The sequence below is a fragment of the Ruditapes philippinarum genome, unplaced genomic scaffold, assembly GCF_026571515.1.
Source record: "Ruditapes philippinarum isolate M1 unplaced genomic scaffold, ASM2657151v2 ctg11308_1_1_1_1, whole genome shotgun sequence".
NCBI classification, from domain to species: Eukaryota; Metazoa; Mollusca; class Bivalvia; order Venerida; family Veneridae; genus Ruditapes; species Ruditapes philippinarum.
Window position 1 is genome coordinate 23,643 of NW_026858062.1, and position 13,036 is coordinate 36,678.

General features: G+C 32.2%; 2 protein-coding genes across 2 annotated transcripts; both read right to left on the reverse strand.

Annotated features, from left to right (window-relative positions):
- Positions 1 to 4,262: 4,262 nt before the first annotated feature.
- Positions 4,263 to 10,980, reverse strand: LOC132751956 (cell death abnormality protein 1-like; the record flags this gene model as incomplete). The annotated part of the gene is made up of 4 exons (XM_060742177.1): positions 4,263 to 4,997; positions 5,326 to 5,393; positions 10,244 to 10,349; positions 10,566 to 10,980. Coding segments are annotated over 4 exons (621 nt in total), but the record flags the coding sequence as incomplete, so codon positions are not given.
- On the reverse strand, positions 10,974 to 11,666 carry LOC132751957 (scavenger receptor class F member 1-like). The gene has a single exon (XM_060742178.1). It carries the CDS (start codon positions 11,617 to 11,619, stop codon positions 10,981 to 10,983), a length of 639 nt encoding a protein of 212 aa, XP_060598161.1. The 5' UTR covers positions 11,620 to 11,666; the 3' UTR covers positions 10,974 to 10,980.
- Between the last annotated feature and the right edge of the window lie 1,370 nt (positions 11,667 to 13,036).

The window sequence follows — 13,036 nt, forward strand, 5'->3', positions numbered from 1 at the left end:
CTTAAATAAAGTGCAAAAAGCCCCGCTTGAATGCTTAGCTGACAGGGCAATCTATCAGAGCATTCTGAAACATTTTCTAAAAATTCTCTGCAAGAATACTATATTGCTCTGCCAACTGAGCATTACAGCAGGTAATTTTTTGCACTATATCTAGGAATGTCCTCTTAGAATACCTTGTCAGCTGAATATTCCAGCAGAACAATTTGACCCTGTTTTTTAAAAATAAACGCTAGATTGCTAAGCCAGATGAGCATCCAGCATAGCAGTTTTACTCTATATTTGAGAATGCTCTACTTGAATGATCTGCCAGCGGAGCATATATAGGGGTTATATATAGACATATAGGGGTTACTTTTTTAAGCTTGTCCGAAGCATAAGTCAGTCATTATAAGTCGGATTGACTTCAAACTTGGTATGCACGCTTCTTATAATGACCCAGAGTGCAGTGCACAAGAACCGGTACTCTGCACTCTTTTAATTTTTGAGTTTTTGCCCTTTGTTAATTTTCATACTTTATTTTTGTCCGGGCCATTTCTCCTAATGTATAAAAGCTATGGACTTGAAACTCCATAGGATGATAGATCTCATTAAGAAGAAGTGCAGTGCACAAGCACCTTCTTATTGTTCGAGTTATTGTCCTTTGTTAATTACTTTATTTTTGTCCATGCCATTTCTCCTTAAGTAAAAAAGCTATAGACTTGAAACTTCATAGGATAATTTATCTCATTAAGATAAAGTGCAGTGCACAAGAACTGGTAATCTGCATTTCTTACTTTTTGAATTTTTGCCCTTTGTTAATTTTCATACTTTATATTCGTCCGGGCCATTTGTCCTAAAGTATAAAAGCTATGGCCATGACATTTCGTAGGATGATAGATCTCATTAAGAATAAGTGCAGTGCTTGAGAACTGGCACTCTGCATTTCTTATTTTTTGAGTTATTGCCCTTTGTTAATTTTCATATTTCATTTTTTACTTGCCAGTTCACCTAATTATGTTGTTCACAAGGCGACACATCCGACTCGCGGAGTTCTAGTTACTCTTTATTTCAGAATTTTTCTTCCAGCTGAAAATTCCAGGAGAGCATTTGTATACTAATTTTAGGAATGCCCCGCTTGATTTCTCTTCTAGCACGTATTTCAGCAGAGCATTTCAACATCATATATTGAAATGCCCGGCTAGATTACTTAGCCAGATAAGCATTATAGTAAGAAAAGCATTTTTACTCTTTTTAGTATTTCAGAATGTTCTGCTGGATTGCTCTGCCAGCTGATCATTTCAGTTGAGTATTCAAACCAATGTCGTTTATACTGAAAATTTCAAGTAACTAGAGTAAATTTTTTGTAAATGATTTGTTGTAATGTTAAATAATAAACTTAACGGTTATAAGTGTGAATTATTTTCTTTTGGCGTTAGAAATGAACCGGCTATAAAATTTGTCACGGACTTTTGGGACAACCCTCGTACACAATATTTAGGAATGGCTCGCTATATTTCTCTGCCAGGACATTCAAGCAAAAAAAAACACTTTATTTAATTTTACCCATGAAATATGGTGCTGTATCAGTCAAATATATTTCATATTCTTTAAATATAAAATATAAATATGAAAGTGGACGGAGTCAAAACACATATTTAATTTAAGGGACTTCTTTCACCATTTTGTTTGAAAAATCTGATAGATAAAAAACACTTTTTGTTGAATTTTGTTTTGAAAACTATCTAGAATGATAGAAAATGGTTTAACTAAGAAAATTAATCCGAACATCAATATCGTTAATGCAATCATTAACGCTGTACAGACGTTTTTAGAGTTGTTTTCGTGACCTCACAATGTAGCGCTAAATATCGCGTGCAAAACAAGACAATGATTATATTACTGCGCTCTGCACAATTGCTGTTGCGTAGCAAGCATTGGGGCTTGTAACAATTTTTCTTTGATAATGAAAATAAAAAGGTCATTTTTTCGTTTTTCGTGAAATATGGTATATATTTTCACTCAACATTATAAAATGTCACATATTTTTACTCGCCGTCCCGGCTCGTGAAAATATGTGGCATTTTATCTTGTTTCGTGAAAATATATTCCATATTTCACTCAAACGAAAAAATATCCCCTTAATTTTAAAGAATGTCCCGTAAGTTTGCTCTGCCAGTGCGGCATTTCAGCAGATAAATTTAATACTTTTTTAAGAATGCCCAGCCAGTTATCTTAGTTAGCTGAACATTCAAGCAGAGCATTTCTACACTTTATTAAGGAATGTCCCGCTAGATTGCTTTTCTAGCTAAGTATTCTAGCAGAGCATTTTTATTATATATTTAAGAATATCCTGCTAGACTGCTTAGCATGCTGAGCATTCTGCAAAAACAAATTTTTACTTATATAGATTGAAGTGCCTCTTTGCTAAGCTCACTGTTCATGCTAACTTCTTACATGCTTTACCTTTAATATAATGATAATCATATACCCTTGCCATTTTTCCGGCTCCGTAAAAAATGGTATTGTAGGGCCGTGCATATATTTTATATTGACGTCGTTTGCGAAAAACATAGTGTAAAGACGCGTTAAATGTTAGTTTTACACTATAGGCGCGTCAATTAAAAAATGATTCTTTTTCACTTCAATAGTTTTCATTTTGGGTATAAGATATAAACAATATTATATTCGTGTAGATTCATTACTGACTTAAATGAACCCGTTGAATAAATTAATATAATGCCCGCCAGAGGCTTGTTTGATATAACTTAATTTAACTGTTCAATAAACTCAGTATTGGACTTGCGCTCATTCAATACCCTATATTTTCTACACAAATACACTTAATAACGCCTTTTAAGACACGTTACAATTCTTTATAAGTGATTCTTAAAATGAAGAATGCATGATGTTTATTACGGAATTATCTTTCCCTTCAATTTATTATAAAAAGGGCATTTCATTTTATTCCTTGCCATTCCAGAAATAAATACTATATAGAAAATGAAAAGGTTAATCACATACACAATGAACTTTGCTTAGAAAATAAAACTTTATTGATAATTATGCTTTAAGGTATAAATCAATGTTAACATGAAAGTGGAAGATTATTCAACAAGTTAAACATGAAGTAGGCTTTTATTACATTTACATCCTAGCTGATATAAATATTATAACAAAGGAAATGATTATCAAGTTCAATGCGTCAAGGGATAATAATACAAAAAGTAAAAATAGAAGGAAAAGTAAAATAAATCTAATAATTTCTTGAAACAATATTGATAAAAATAAATGTTTGATATTCAAAATGATAAGGAAATGAAGGCGACACATCAGCCAGGTACAGTTTGGCAAAGAAAACAAATATATAATATAGCTTTTTTCTGTATGTTTAGGAACTGAAAAATAATTAATTATCTATTTTTAATTACCACATTTATACGAGGGGTTATCCAAAAATTCGTGGACTTTTTAAATATCTCTTAAACGCCAACGTGTATTGTAATGAAAATTTATCAGCATACATTTTAGAATATTATCAAGACATTTTGAAAGGAACAGTTAATTGTGTCAATAAATAATGATTTTATATTGCTTTTAAATAAGCACATACACGGCACCCGGCGCACGGTAGAAAAGCGCAGTAAGTCATCGGATATTTCTTGCTAAAAAAATAATAAATCTACGTAGAAAACCCGCTGAACATCGCATGTTTCTTCTATGATGTCATTTAAGTAATTCTCTAAAATAATGAACGTCGTTTCCGTTTATTTTTGTTGATATCACTAAAAACGCCAGACTCCTTTATTGTTTAAAATGGGAAAATGACGGACACACGGTAATTAGAAAATCGCACGATTGTAAATAATCATAAATTTTTGTTGTAATTTGGAAATGACACCTACAAAAACATTTAATAAAAATCAGCAGACGAACAGAGAAAAGAAAATTTCACGATCATTAGTGTTAAAGTGGCATAAAAAATTTAGTGATGGACATTACCTTGAGAAGCAGTAAGCGTCATTGACTGCGTAACGTTGAAGCACAAGTTGTATGTTAATATTATGACGTTGACGTCAATAACATTTTGGAGTGCGCCGCTGTCGCCGACATGTGTTTATGTAAAATTTAATATTGTTGTAATAAAAGTAGCTACTCACATGAATTTTTCTGTGTTTATTTGTTATTAATTCTTCTAAGCAGTGTAGGAATTTCAAATTAATATCTCAAATATATTTTACGCAACAAAAAATGTCCACGAATTTTTGGATAACCCCTCGTAGCATTGCTTCCTAATACAGGTATATGCAAATAACTTATTTCTATATTTAAATAAAATACTTAAATGATTATGTGTCGGGTCTCGCTTAGGAATGTTAACTTTCGTAAAAGCCATTAATTATGCTAGCTATTTGACTATGAATCGATATTATGAATTAAAAACGAAAAACGATTACAATCTTTTTTTGCAATAAATGAACGCGAAAATATAAATGATATCTTTACAACGAGTTATTTATAAAAAATAAAATAAATCCATTCAAAGATAATTGATTCACCCCTGATCGTCTTCATGCTATCATAATTATATTCCTGAAGGACTTCCTTATTTCAATTACAAAATGGGTGTAACAATAAATTAATATTACGGCTGGTTTTCAATAGCAAAAACATCTTTAAATGATACGTATTTAACAAGAAGTTCTTCATTTTAAAACATTATTTTCAATGCTTTGAGTGCATTTTTCTGACCTCTGCCGCATAACGTTATAAGCTTCATAAATTAATCAAAATCATTTTAAAAAGAACTAATTCTAAAAGAATTTTTTACACTTATACATAATATTTGCATTAATAGGTTTGCAGATCTTTGCATATTTCAACAAAAGTGTTTAACCATACTGTTTTAAACAACATGTGCTACTTATGCGTTGTATAGGTGTAAAATAGTTCCAAGTTACAAGGCGGTTGTTGTTCGATTGATTCTGTTTAAAATTTCGTATCTGTCATACCGTCCACTTCTGCAAGTAAGTCAATAAAAATTTTAAATTAAAAAATCTTTTTAATGATAGATTAATACAAACGAATTATAAGTTTATCTGTGTCACATATAATTCAATTCAAGAAAGCGATACTGCATAAATTCTGATTTTTAAACTGTGTACATTTTTCATGGATTTTTATCACTTTAAAAATGTTTGATTTGTGTTTAAATGTAAATCAAATATAATTTGTTTGTTTAGTGAAATATCCACTGCTTCATGCAAAGAGACACTTTATCACTTCATCTTACAGTGATTATTCAATTTTTTTTTCAAATAAGACATGACATTGAAAAACTATAATGACCTCCTTTCGATCCTTTGGCATTATTGTTATTCTTCTTCTTCTGTTGTTTAGACTTTTGCTTTATGCGACTGTAAGATAGAAATGAATATAAAATTGAAACAAGAAAACAGATATAACAACTTTTCATCGCAAACTATACTGAGCAAAATAACTTAATCTTACAACAGTATGTTAAAAACTTGAATTTTTTGGTTTGACTGTTTCTTTTTTAATAAAAATTTTAATTTTTTTTAAAGAGATATTTTGTTAAAAATTTTTTCCCATTTTTTTTTTGGAAAACTTAAAAAAAACCCCTAACATGAAAAAGTTTTACAAGAAAAAGACTTTTTCTGTTTTTGTACGATTTTCTTATGCAATTCTTGTAATATCTAGTGAATGTACAGGTTTTAATCTTTTTTTTAAAAATTTGAATATTCCCTTTGAACAAAAAAAAGGGACTTGAGGGGCGGGGGGGTTTTCCCTACAAAGATTCGAAAATGTTTTTATTTTAATATATACTGAAAAAAAAAAATTTTAAGCTTTTTTTTCAACCTTTTAAATTTTTTTTTTTTGAGTTTCGAAGGAAGACGTTGTTTTTAAAATTATCGATCCCTCTTAAACACATCCTATTGCCCCAAGGGTGGGTTTACTACCCCATCGCGCACCTTTGCTGAATGCTCCCATTTTGGGGACCTTTTTTTGGGGCCGATTCGAAGGAAAAAAATAAAATTTTTATTATAAAAAAATTTAAGATTTATTAAAAAATTTAAAGGGTTACCGAACAAAAAAAGGGCTATGGGTATTTTGAGAAAAATTGTAAAATAATTTTTTTAGATTCATTGCCTGGTTTAAGCCTGAAAACGGGATAAGTGTTTTTCTCTGAATGCTCCCACTCGGACTTTTCCCGAAACATATAAGAAAAAAAGTTGAAAACCTTCTTGAAAATTATTTTTAACGTACCGGAACATAAACCGAGTCATGTTTACACATTTTTCTAGATAAGTTTTAAATATTTCTATTCAAAAGTCAGTTTTTAAACCTTTTTTTTTTATAAAAAAATTGAAAATGCTCCCACTTGGACTCGATTTCAGAGATGCTCCCACTCGGACCCAAATATATACATTTTGAAAGCACATTGATGTGCCAAGCTTTTATGGATTTTTCTTACAATTTTTAAACCATTTTATCAATAACTACTGTGTTTGGCGACATTAACTTTTACCTTCTTTAACAGAGATCACTTCTTACGTCCTTGGGCAGGACCCGGTGCCATGGCAAAGTTTCAACAGACAGGATCACTTTACAAAAAGGTGCACTTGGCTTGTGTGGGATCCGAAGAGATGATTCAAAATTATTGCCAACAACAAAGATAGGACTATAAGACTTTAAATGGACAGTTAGGATCTCAAAAATAAAGTTTTTTTGAGATGTTTAAACAATGGTGGTGCTTTATAAAGAATTCATTATACATTGTTTAGTACCATACTGGATTAAGATTCTGTTGGACTCGTACACATATTAGAAGGCCTGCATTTATTCAATAATTGCTGACTTTTAATATCTTGTTAATAATTTAAAAACCCCAATGATTTGCGTGTTTGTTAAACTTGTGATTTAGATTTTTATAACAAGATAATAGTACGTTTATGAACATAAAGAAGTCAATATCTATCGGTTGAATTTGAATAGTTTATTAAAGAAACAACCTGTGAATCATATTTGTCATGAACTGTTAAAAAGTCAAATGTACTGCCATACTATTGGCATATAAAGCATGCATCACAATTATTGGAGAACTTTGACATTTTAAAGTATGAAAGTTATCATATGTACGTAATTTTTACCTAAAATAACAAAATCAATAAATAAGAAAACAAAGATCACAGTTATTTCTTTATCACAGTCTTTACCATATCTTGGTAATTACAATTGAAATTTTTATATATATGTATATAATTATTGCTACTAAAAACAAATTTTCAATCATTAAGGAATATGTGAAATACGTACTGCAAATGCTTGTCCACATTATATGTAATCATTAAAATATACATGTATGCATTCATTTCATATTTATGAATTCAACTTACACTTAAAAGAAAATATATTTCTAATTACCTCCCTTAATGAAATATTAATTCGGTATTATCTTTACAAATAATGCTTTTTGGAACATACAATATTGATAAATCTTCATTTGAGCATTATTTTTATTACATAAAACCAAAGTTGATTTCAGAATATTTAAATGACGTTAAAATGATAACAGTCATACAAGGAGGAATCACAGGCAGTAAAATCCCCCACCGAAAAGGAGGAAATACATTTCATAGGGGAAGTAACCCTTACATACATGTAAAAATCCAAGTAATGACACTCGTAAAAATTAATGAAAAGTTATAGCCTAGACATAATAAATCATGACAAAAATAACACTCCCATGAAAAAAAAACAAAGAAATTAACAACAAAGAAGCATTAAGTGAACATTTCTGGCCCTTATGCTCTGCTATTCACTTCTATCTACACTGTCCCAGTGTTGTTTTCTTAAATTAAAAACAGCATACGCAAGTTTTGTTCAATATAAAGTTTCAATTTTATATCTCAAATGCCTTTAGCGGTATGGTCCTTGCAAACTAATCATAGTGAATACAAAGGGCAATAACTCCAAAACTGGAGAGTGGTCATTCTTGTTTGTGGTATATCTATCCTCCAGTGAAGTTTCAGATAAATTGATCCTTTATGACACATTGTCCAATGATTAACGCAAAAACTGAACAAAAGACAATTACTTCAAAGAGCTACAATTCTTGTGTGTTTCCTCACTGAGATATATCCAAAGTTGGTATCCAGCTATGCCGTGCCAAGATGTCCTACCATGTGCTTCCTTACGTCGCAATGTGGTTTATACCTTTTCCCATACTGGTCACAAACACAAATACTTTCTGCCAAAACAAACGTTATTCATATTTGTAAATGGTATAATCAATTTGTTTCTTATTTCAGCGACTCTATTTAACGAGGAATTGTTTCAACACAACCTTCTTTCCTTATTCTTCGGGCCGATAACTGATCCTCTAAGAAACATATTTACGAGACTGTTATGATACAATGTGTCCACCATTTAGTGATCTAAAATATTATATCGTATTTTAAAAAATGCTGTTTCATTGATTTCTAACTGATAACATAAATAAATGAACTTGAATATAAAGATAATCAAAAAAAAAAAAAATTCTTAACACAGCAATATGCTTTCAAAATATGTGTTTATTTAGGTCCGAGTGGGAGCATCTCTGACGATGAGTCCGAGTGGGAGCATTTTCCATTTTTATAAAAAGAATTAAGAAAAACTGATTTCTGAATAAAAATATTTGAAACTAGTCTAGAAAAATGGATAAACATGACTCGGTTTATGTTCCGGTACGTTAAAAATAATTTTCAAGAAGGTTTTCAACCTTTTATCTGATATGTTTCGGGAAAAGTCCGAGTGGGAGCATTCAAAGAAAAACACTTATCCCGTTTTCAGGCTTAAACCAGGCAATGAATCTATAAACTTTTTTTACAATTATCTCAAGTACTATAGCCATTCTTTGGTGCGCTACATATTTTTTTAATACTCTTACGTTTTCTTATAATAAAATTGTACTTTACCTTCGAATCGACGAAAAAATGGTCCAAGTGGGAGCATTCAGCAGGTGCGCGATGACGTAGTATCCTACCATTAATTGTGTTTGTTCGAAAACCGTGTGTTTTACCAGCGAAGCGTAAGAAACTCGAAAATCACATGCAACGTAAGCACGGCAATTTCGGTAGCGTGTAGAGTCGAGTAATGTACCTCATTGTTTTGAGCTGTTACCACAAACAAAATAACCAGTTTAAAACTCGAAGAAAATCCAATGGGGAGTCGCCAAGGAATAACGTTAGAAGAACGTCAAATAGGTATGCTCCACGCTGGTATGACGGCAAGAGCTGCCGCTCGGCATTTCAATCGCCATGAGTCTACAATTAATCGCCTTAGAAACCGTCTGAGGCAAACAGGACGAGTCAACGACAGACCCAGATCAGGCAGACCACGGAAAACAACGCCACGCGAAGACCGTCACATAACGACGCTTTCTCGACGTAGCCGGTTTATGTCCATGTGGAAGATAGCCCGAGATCTCAGGAAATACTACTGGGCCACTCAACAATGGGTGTGCCTCAGAACCGTGAGAAATAGGCTTCGCGCGGCAAGGCAACACTAGATACTGAACTCCTTGTGAATTTTGACGCCTTACCCCTCACGTCTTTCAGGCTGTACAGTGAGCTAAGGCAACAGGGTTTTGACAATTTATTGTTACAAACTAATTGAAAACTAAATGCTTTATTCAATTATGTACTTGGTTTAAGTCAAACTGGTATAGTTTCAATAAACCAGTGAAATATTTCCGAACTTGCTAAACTTTTTTCTCTCAGTATACTATTAAATGTGTGCACAACAAACAATACCTGTTTCGATAGTTTAATAGAATTGCTATATTACTCAGAGGACAACTTTATTAGGACTACGTAGTCGTTTTGAATGTTATTACATTGTATTTGTTTGCAATGATCTGGAAATGATATTTTCATATCACTAACAGTTAATTCATTGCTTATTTTGTATTTTGTATACATTTTAAGCACCAGAATGCATGATAACTGTATTTGATATATGTGTACATGTAAAATAATGATTATAATAATGATACTACATTTTTGTATAATGATGATAATTATTATTGTTATTTATCCCTTGCCAATGAAACTGGAATGGGAGATCTGGAGTTTACTTTGTCCTTATCTGAATCAATATCCAAGAAACGATTTGTCCAATGTCCTAAATTCTTATCAGGCATTTTTTAATCTAATTTTATTTCAATTACATTTTTTAATAACATCAATAATGTAAAACCTACCGTCTCTGAATATAGAAACAGAAAATAAATGTGATAACCGAGACACCCGCTACGATAATTGAACAGACAATCAGGACAATATCAACAATCGTCAATGTGTCATTGTCTAAAAGAGAAGAAAAAACATAATATCAGCTATGATTTGCTACGCTTTAAACTTACAATACTGAATGTATAGACAGATGAATTAGTTTTTATATCAATAGACTTTATATATTCTTATACTATAATGATACTTTTTAACGAAAACAGTAATACATAGTTGAGCCGTTTCATCTGTAAAAGTTTAAATTATCTTCTATAGAATACCTAAAACGGCTACCTGATACATTCTGCTGGTTGATTATGTTTAAACACTTGTCCTGCATACAAATACCAGAGACAGCATCACAACATCGGCACTGATCAGGACATTGTAAATCGCAATTCCTTCCCCAAAATCCATTCTTGCACAGTGTACAGTGACCGTCATCTATATGGCATTCAATACATTTGTCAATAGGGCATCTACTAGAACAATTATGTCCCCAGAATCCAGTCTTACATTTGGAGCAAAGCCCAAAGGCAGATGATGCATCACATTTCTCGCAACTTTCTTCTAAACATTTATTTTCACACCATGATCCCCAATATCCTGTTTTACAATACGTCCTTGAAGAGCACTGTTGGTAGTTAGGTAAGGTTCTCTCATCACATACATAATCACAGGCACTGGAACTTTTATTGCAGCTTTGTCTTCAGTTAACTGGACATTTCTTCTCACAGGAATCTCCCCAAAAACCGTAAGTGCATGTGATACATATCCCCTCAGATTTACTGCATTGTCCGCAATTTTCTCCGATACATTCCTTTTCACAATAGTTTCCCCAATACCCATATTTACAAGAGGAGCAGGCGAATCCCTGTCTTTTATTGCAGTACCAATTTGAACATCTAGACGTGTCACATCTTATGTTGCAATATTTGCCTGCATACCCCTCCTGACACGTTTCACATAAGCCAGATGATATATCACACTTTTTGTCGATACAATTGATACATTGTATCTCACAATCCTTACCCCAGTAACCTGCTTTACACTTTTTGCATATTCCTGTATTCACATCACATCTCTCGCAGTTTTCGGAGTCACAGAGGCTTGAGCAGCTTGGTCCCCAGTATTTGTCCCGGCACACCAAACATTTCCCGTCATATCTACCACACATTTCACACGTCCCTAAACAGTCCTTTGTGCAATCTGGTCCCCAAAATCCTGAAACACAGTGAGTACATATTCCAGAATCTTTTGAGCATGCACCGAAACACTTCTTGCATTGTTGCCTGCATTTTGATCCGTACCATCCATTCTTACAATAAGTACAATCGCCAGTTGACATAGTGCAATAGCTTCTCGCACAACCTGGTCCTGAAAAAGCAACGTCCGTCACATATATTTCCATACCAAGCCATCTTTACAAGACAAAAACATGCACCGTCATATATTTCCTACAGCTATTACAATTAATTGGACACGGTATGTCACAATTAACTCGTACAGCTAGCATAGCAGCTTGTACATTCTCCAATATGAATTGATTGCAAGACGTACATGGCGAAGGGCATGGTATGTCACAGTATTTTTCCTTGAAAAGCGCCGTTACATCCATAGCAAAAACCGGTGATTTTGTCGCATTCCGTTTGACGAGCAGAATTTAGGACACGTGTTCGTACAATTGATGCCCCATCGTCTACTAGAACAAGCCAGTTTCTTTACTCGCAATTGCTTAAAAATAAGTTCGGTAAGAGTTAATAATATGGTATACAAATATTCTTTTCTAATAAAAAAGTTCATGTTTTATTAAAAACAATGTAAAAATACAGTTCACAGAGTATGGTCAAATTCAAAGACTCTACTGAAGCAATTATACTTATTTATTGATAACAAATCAACATACCTGTAGATATGTGTACGTAGATAAATAATAAAACTACCATAGTACACACCATCGTGATTTCAATATTTTGTATATTCAACACTTAGACTTCTTTTTAAGCTGACAAGAATAATAAATCTAATAAAACGGGAGTGAAAACAACCATACTCAATATTTTGTATATTCAACACTTAGACTTCTTTTTAAGCTGACAAGAATAATAAATCTAATAAAACGGGAGTGAAAACAACCATACAAGTGTACACCACATTTTTCTTTACAGTGTGTTTTTTAAATAGACGTGAAATTTACATAAATGCGTATTGAATGTCTTTAGAAGTATCGAACGAATGTTAACAAAAGAAGTATGATTAATATAGATATCTTTAGGACTTCGTGATTTCATAGCCATTTTAGTAGACTTTAAAATGAAAATTTAGAAGATTAAGATTTTACAATAGCATTCATAATTTGATCCAAAGTATCTTGGTTGATTTTTCGCCACCGTAATGTGCTATACCGTAAACTTCACTCATAGCGAACTTCCGGTTAAAGGGGAACAATTTATTTTGGCCCGAATTTTGCCCTTCTTTATTTAATATAAAAATATATGATTACAGCGAACACGGTTATAAGGAAATATCGCTTATAAGGAAATCATTTCTTAGTCCCAATTTAGTTAATAGTATAGAAAATTACACTTTTATAACGAACTCCAAAATATTGGCTATTCGTAAATAGATCCCGCATTTTCAACTTTCTATTTATGATATTTTTAGGATGAGCTCTTTTCACCAAGAAAAAACGGCTATTTATTTATTTTCTTCAATAGTTTTGCTCGAGTAAAATAATAATAATAATTTATAATCGCTTTTCAACA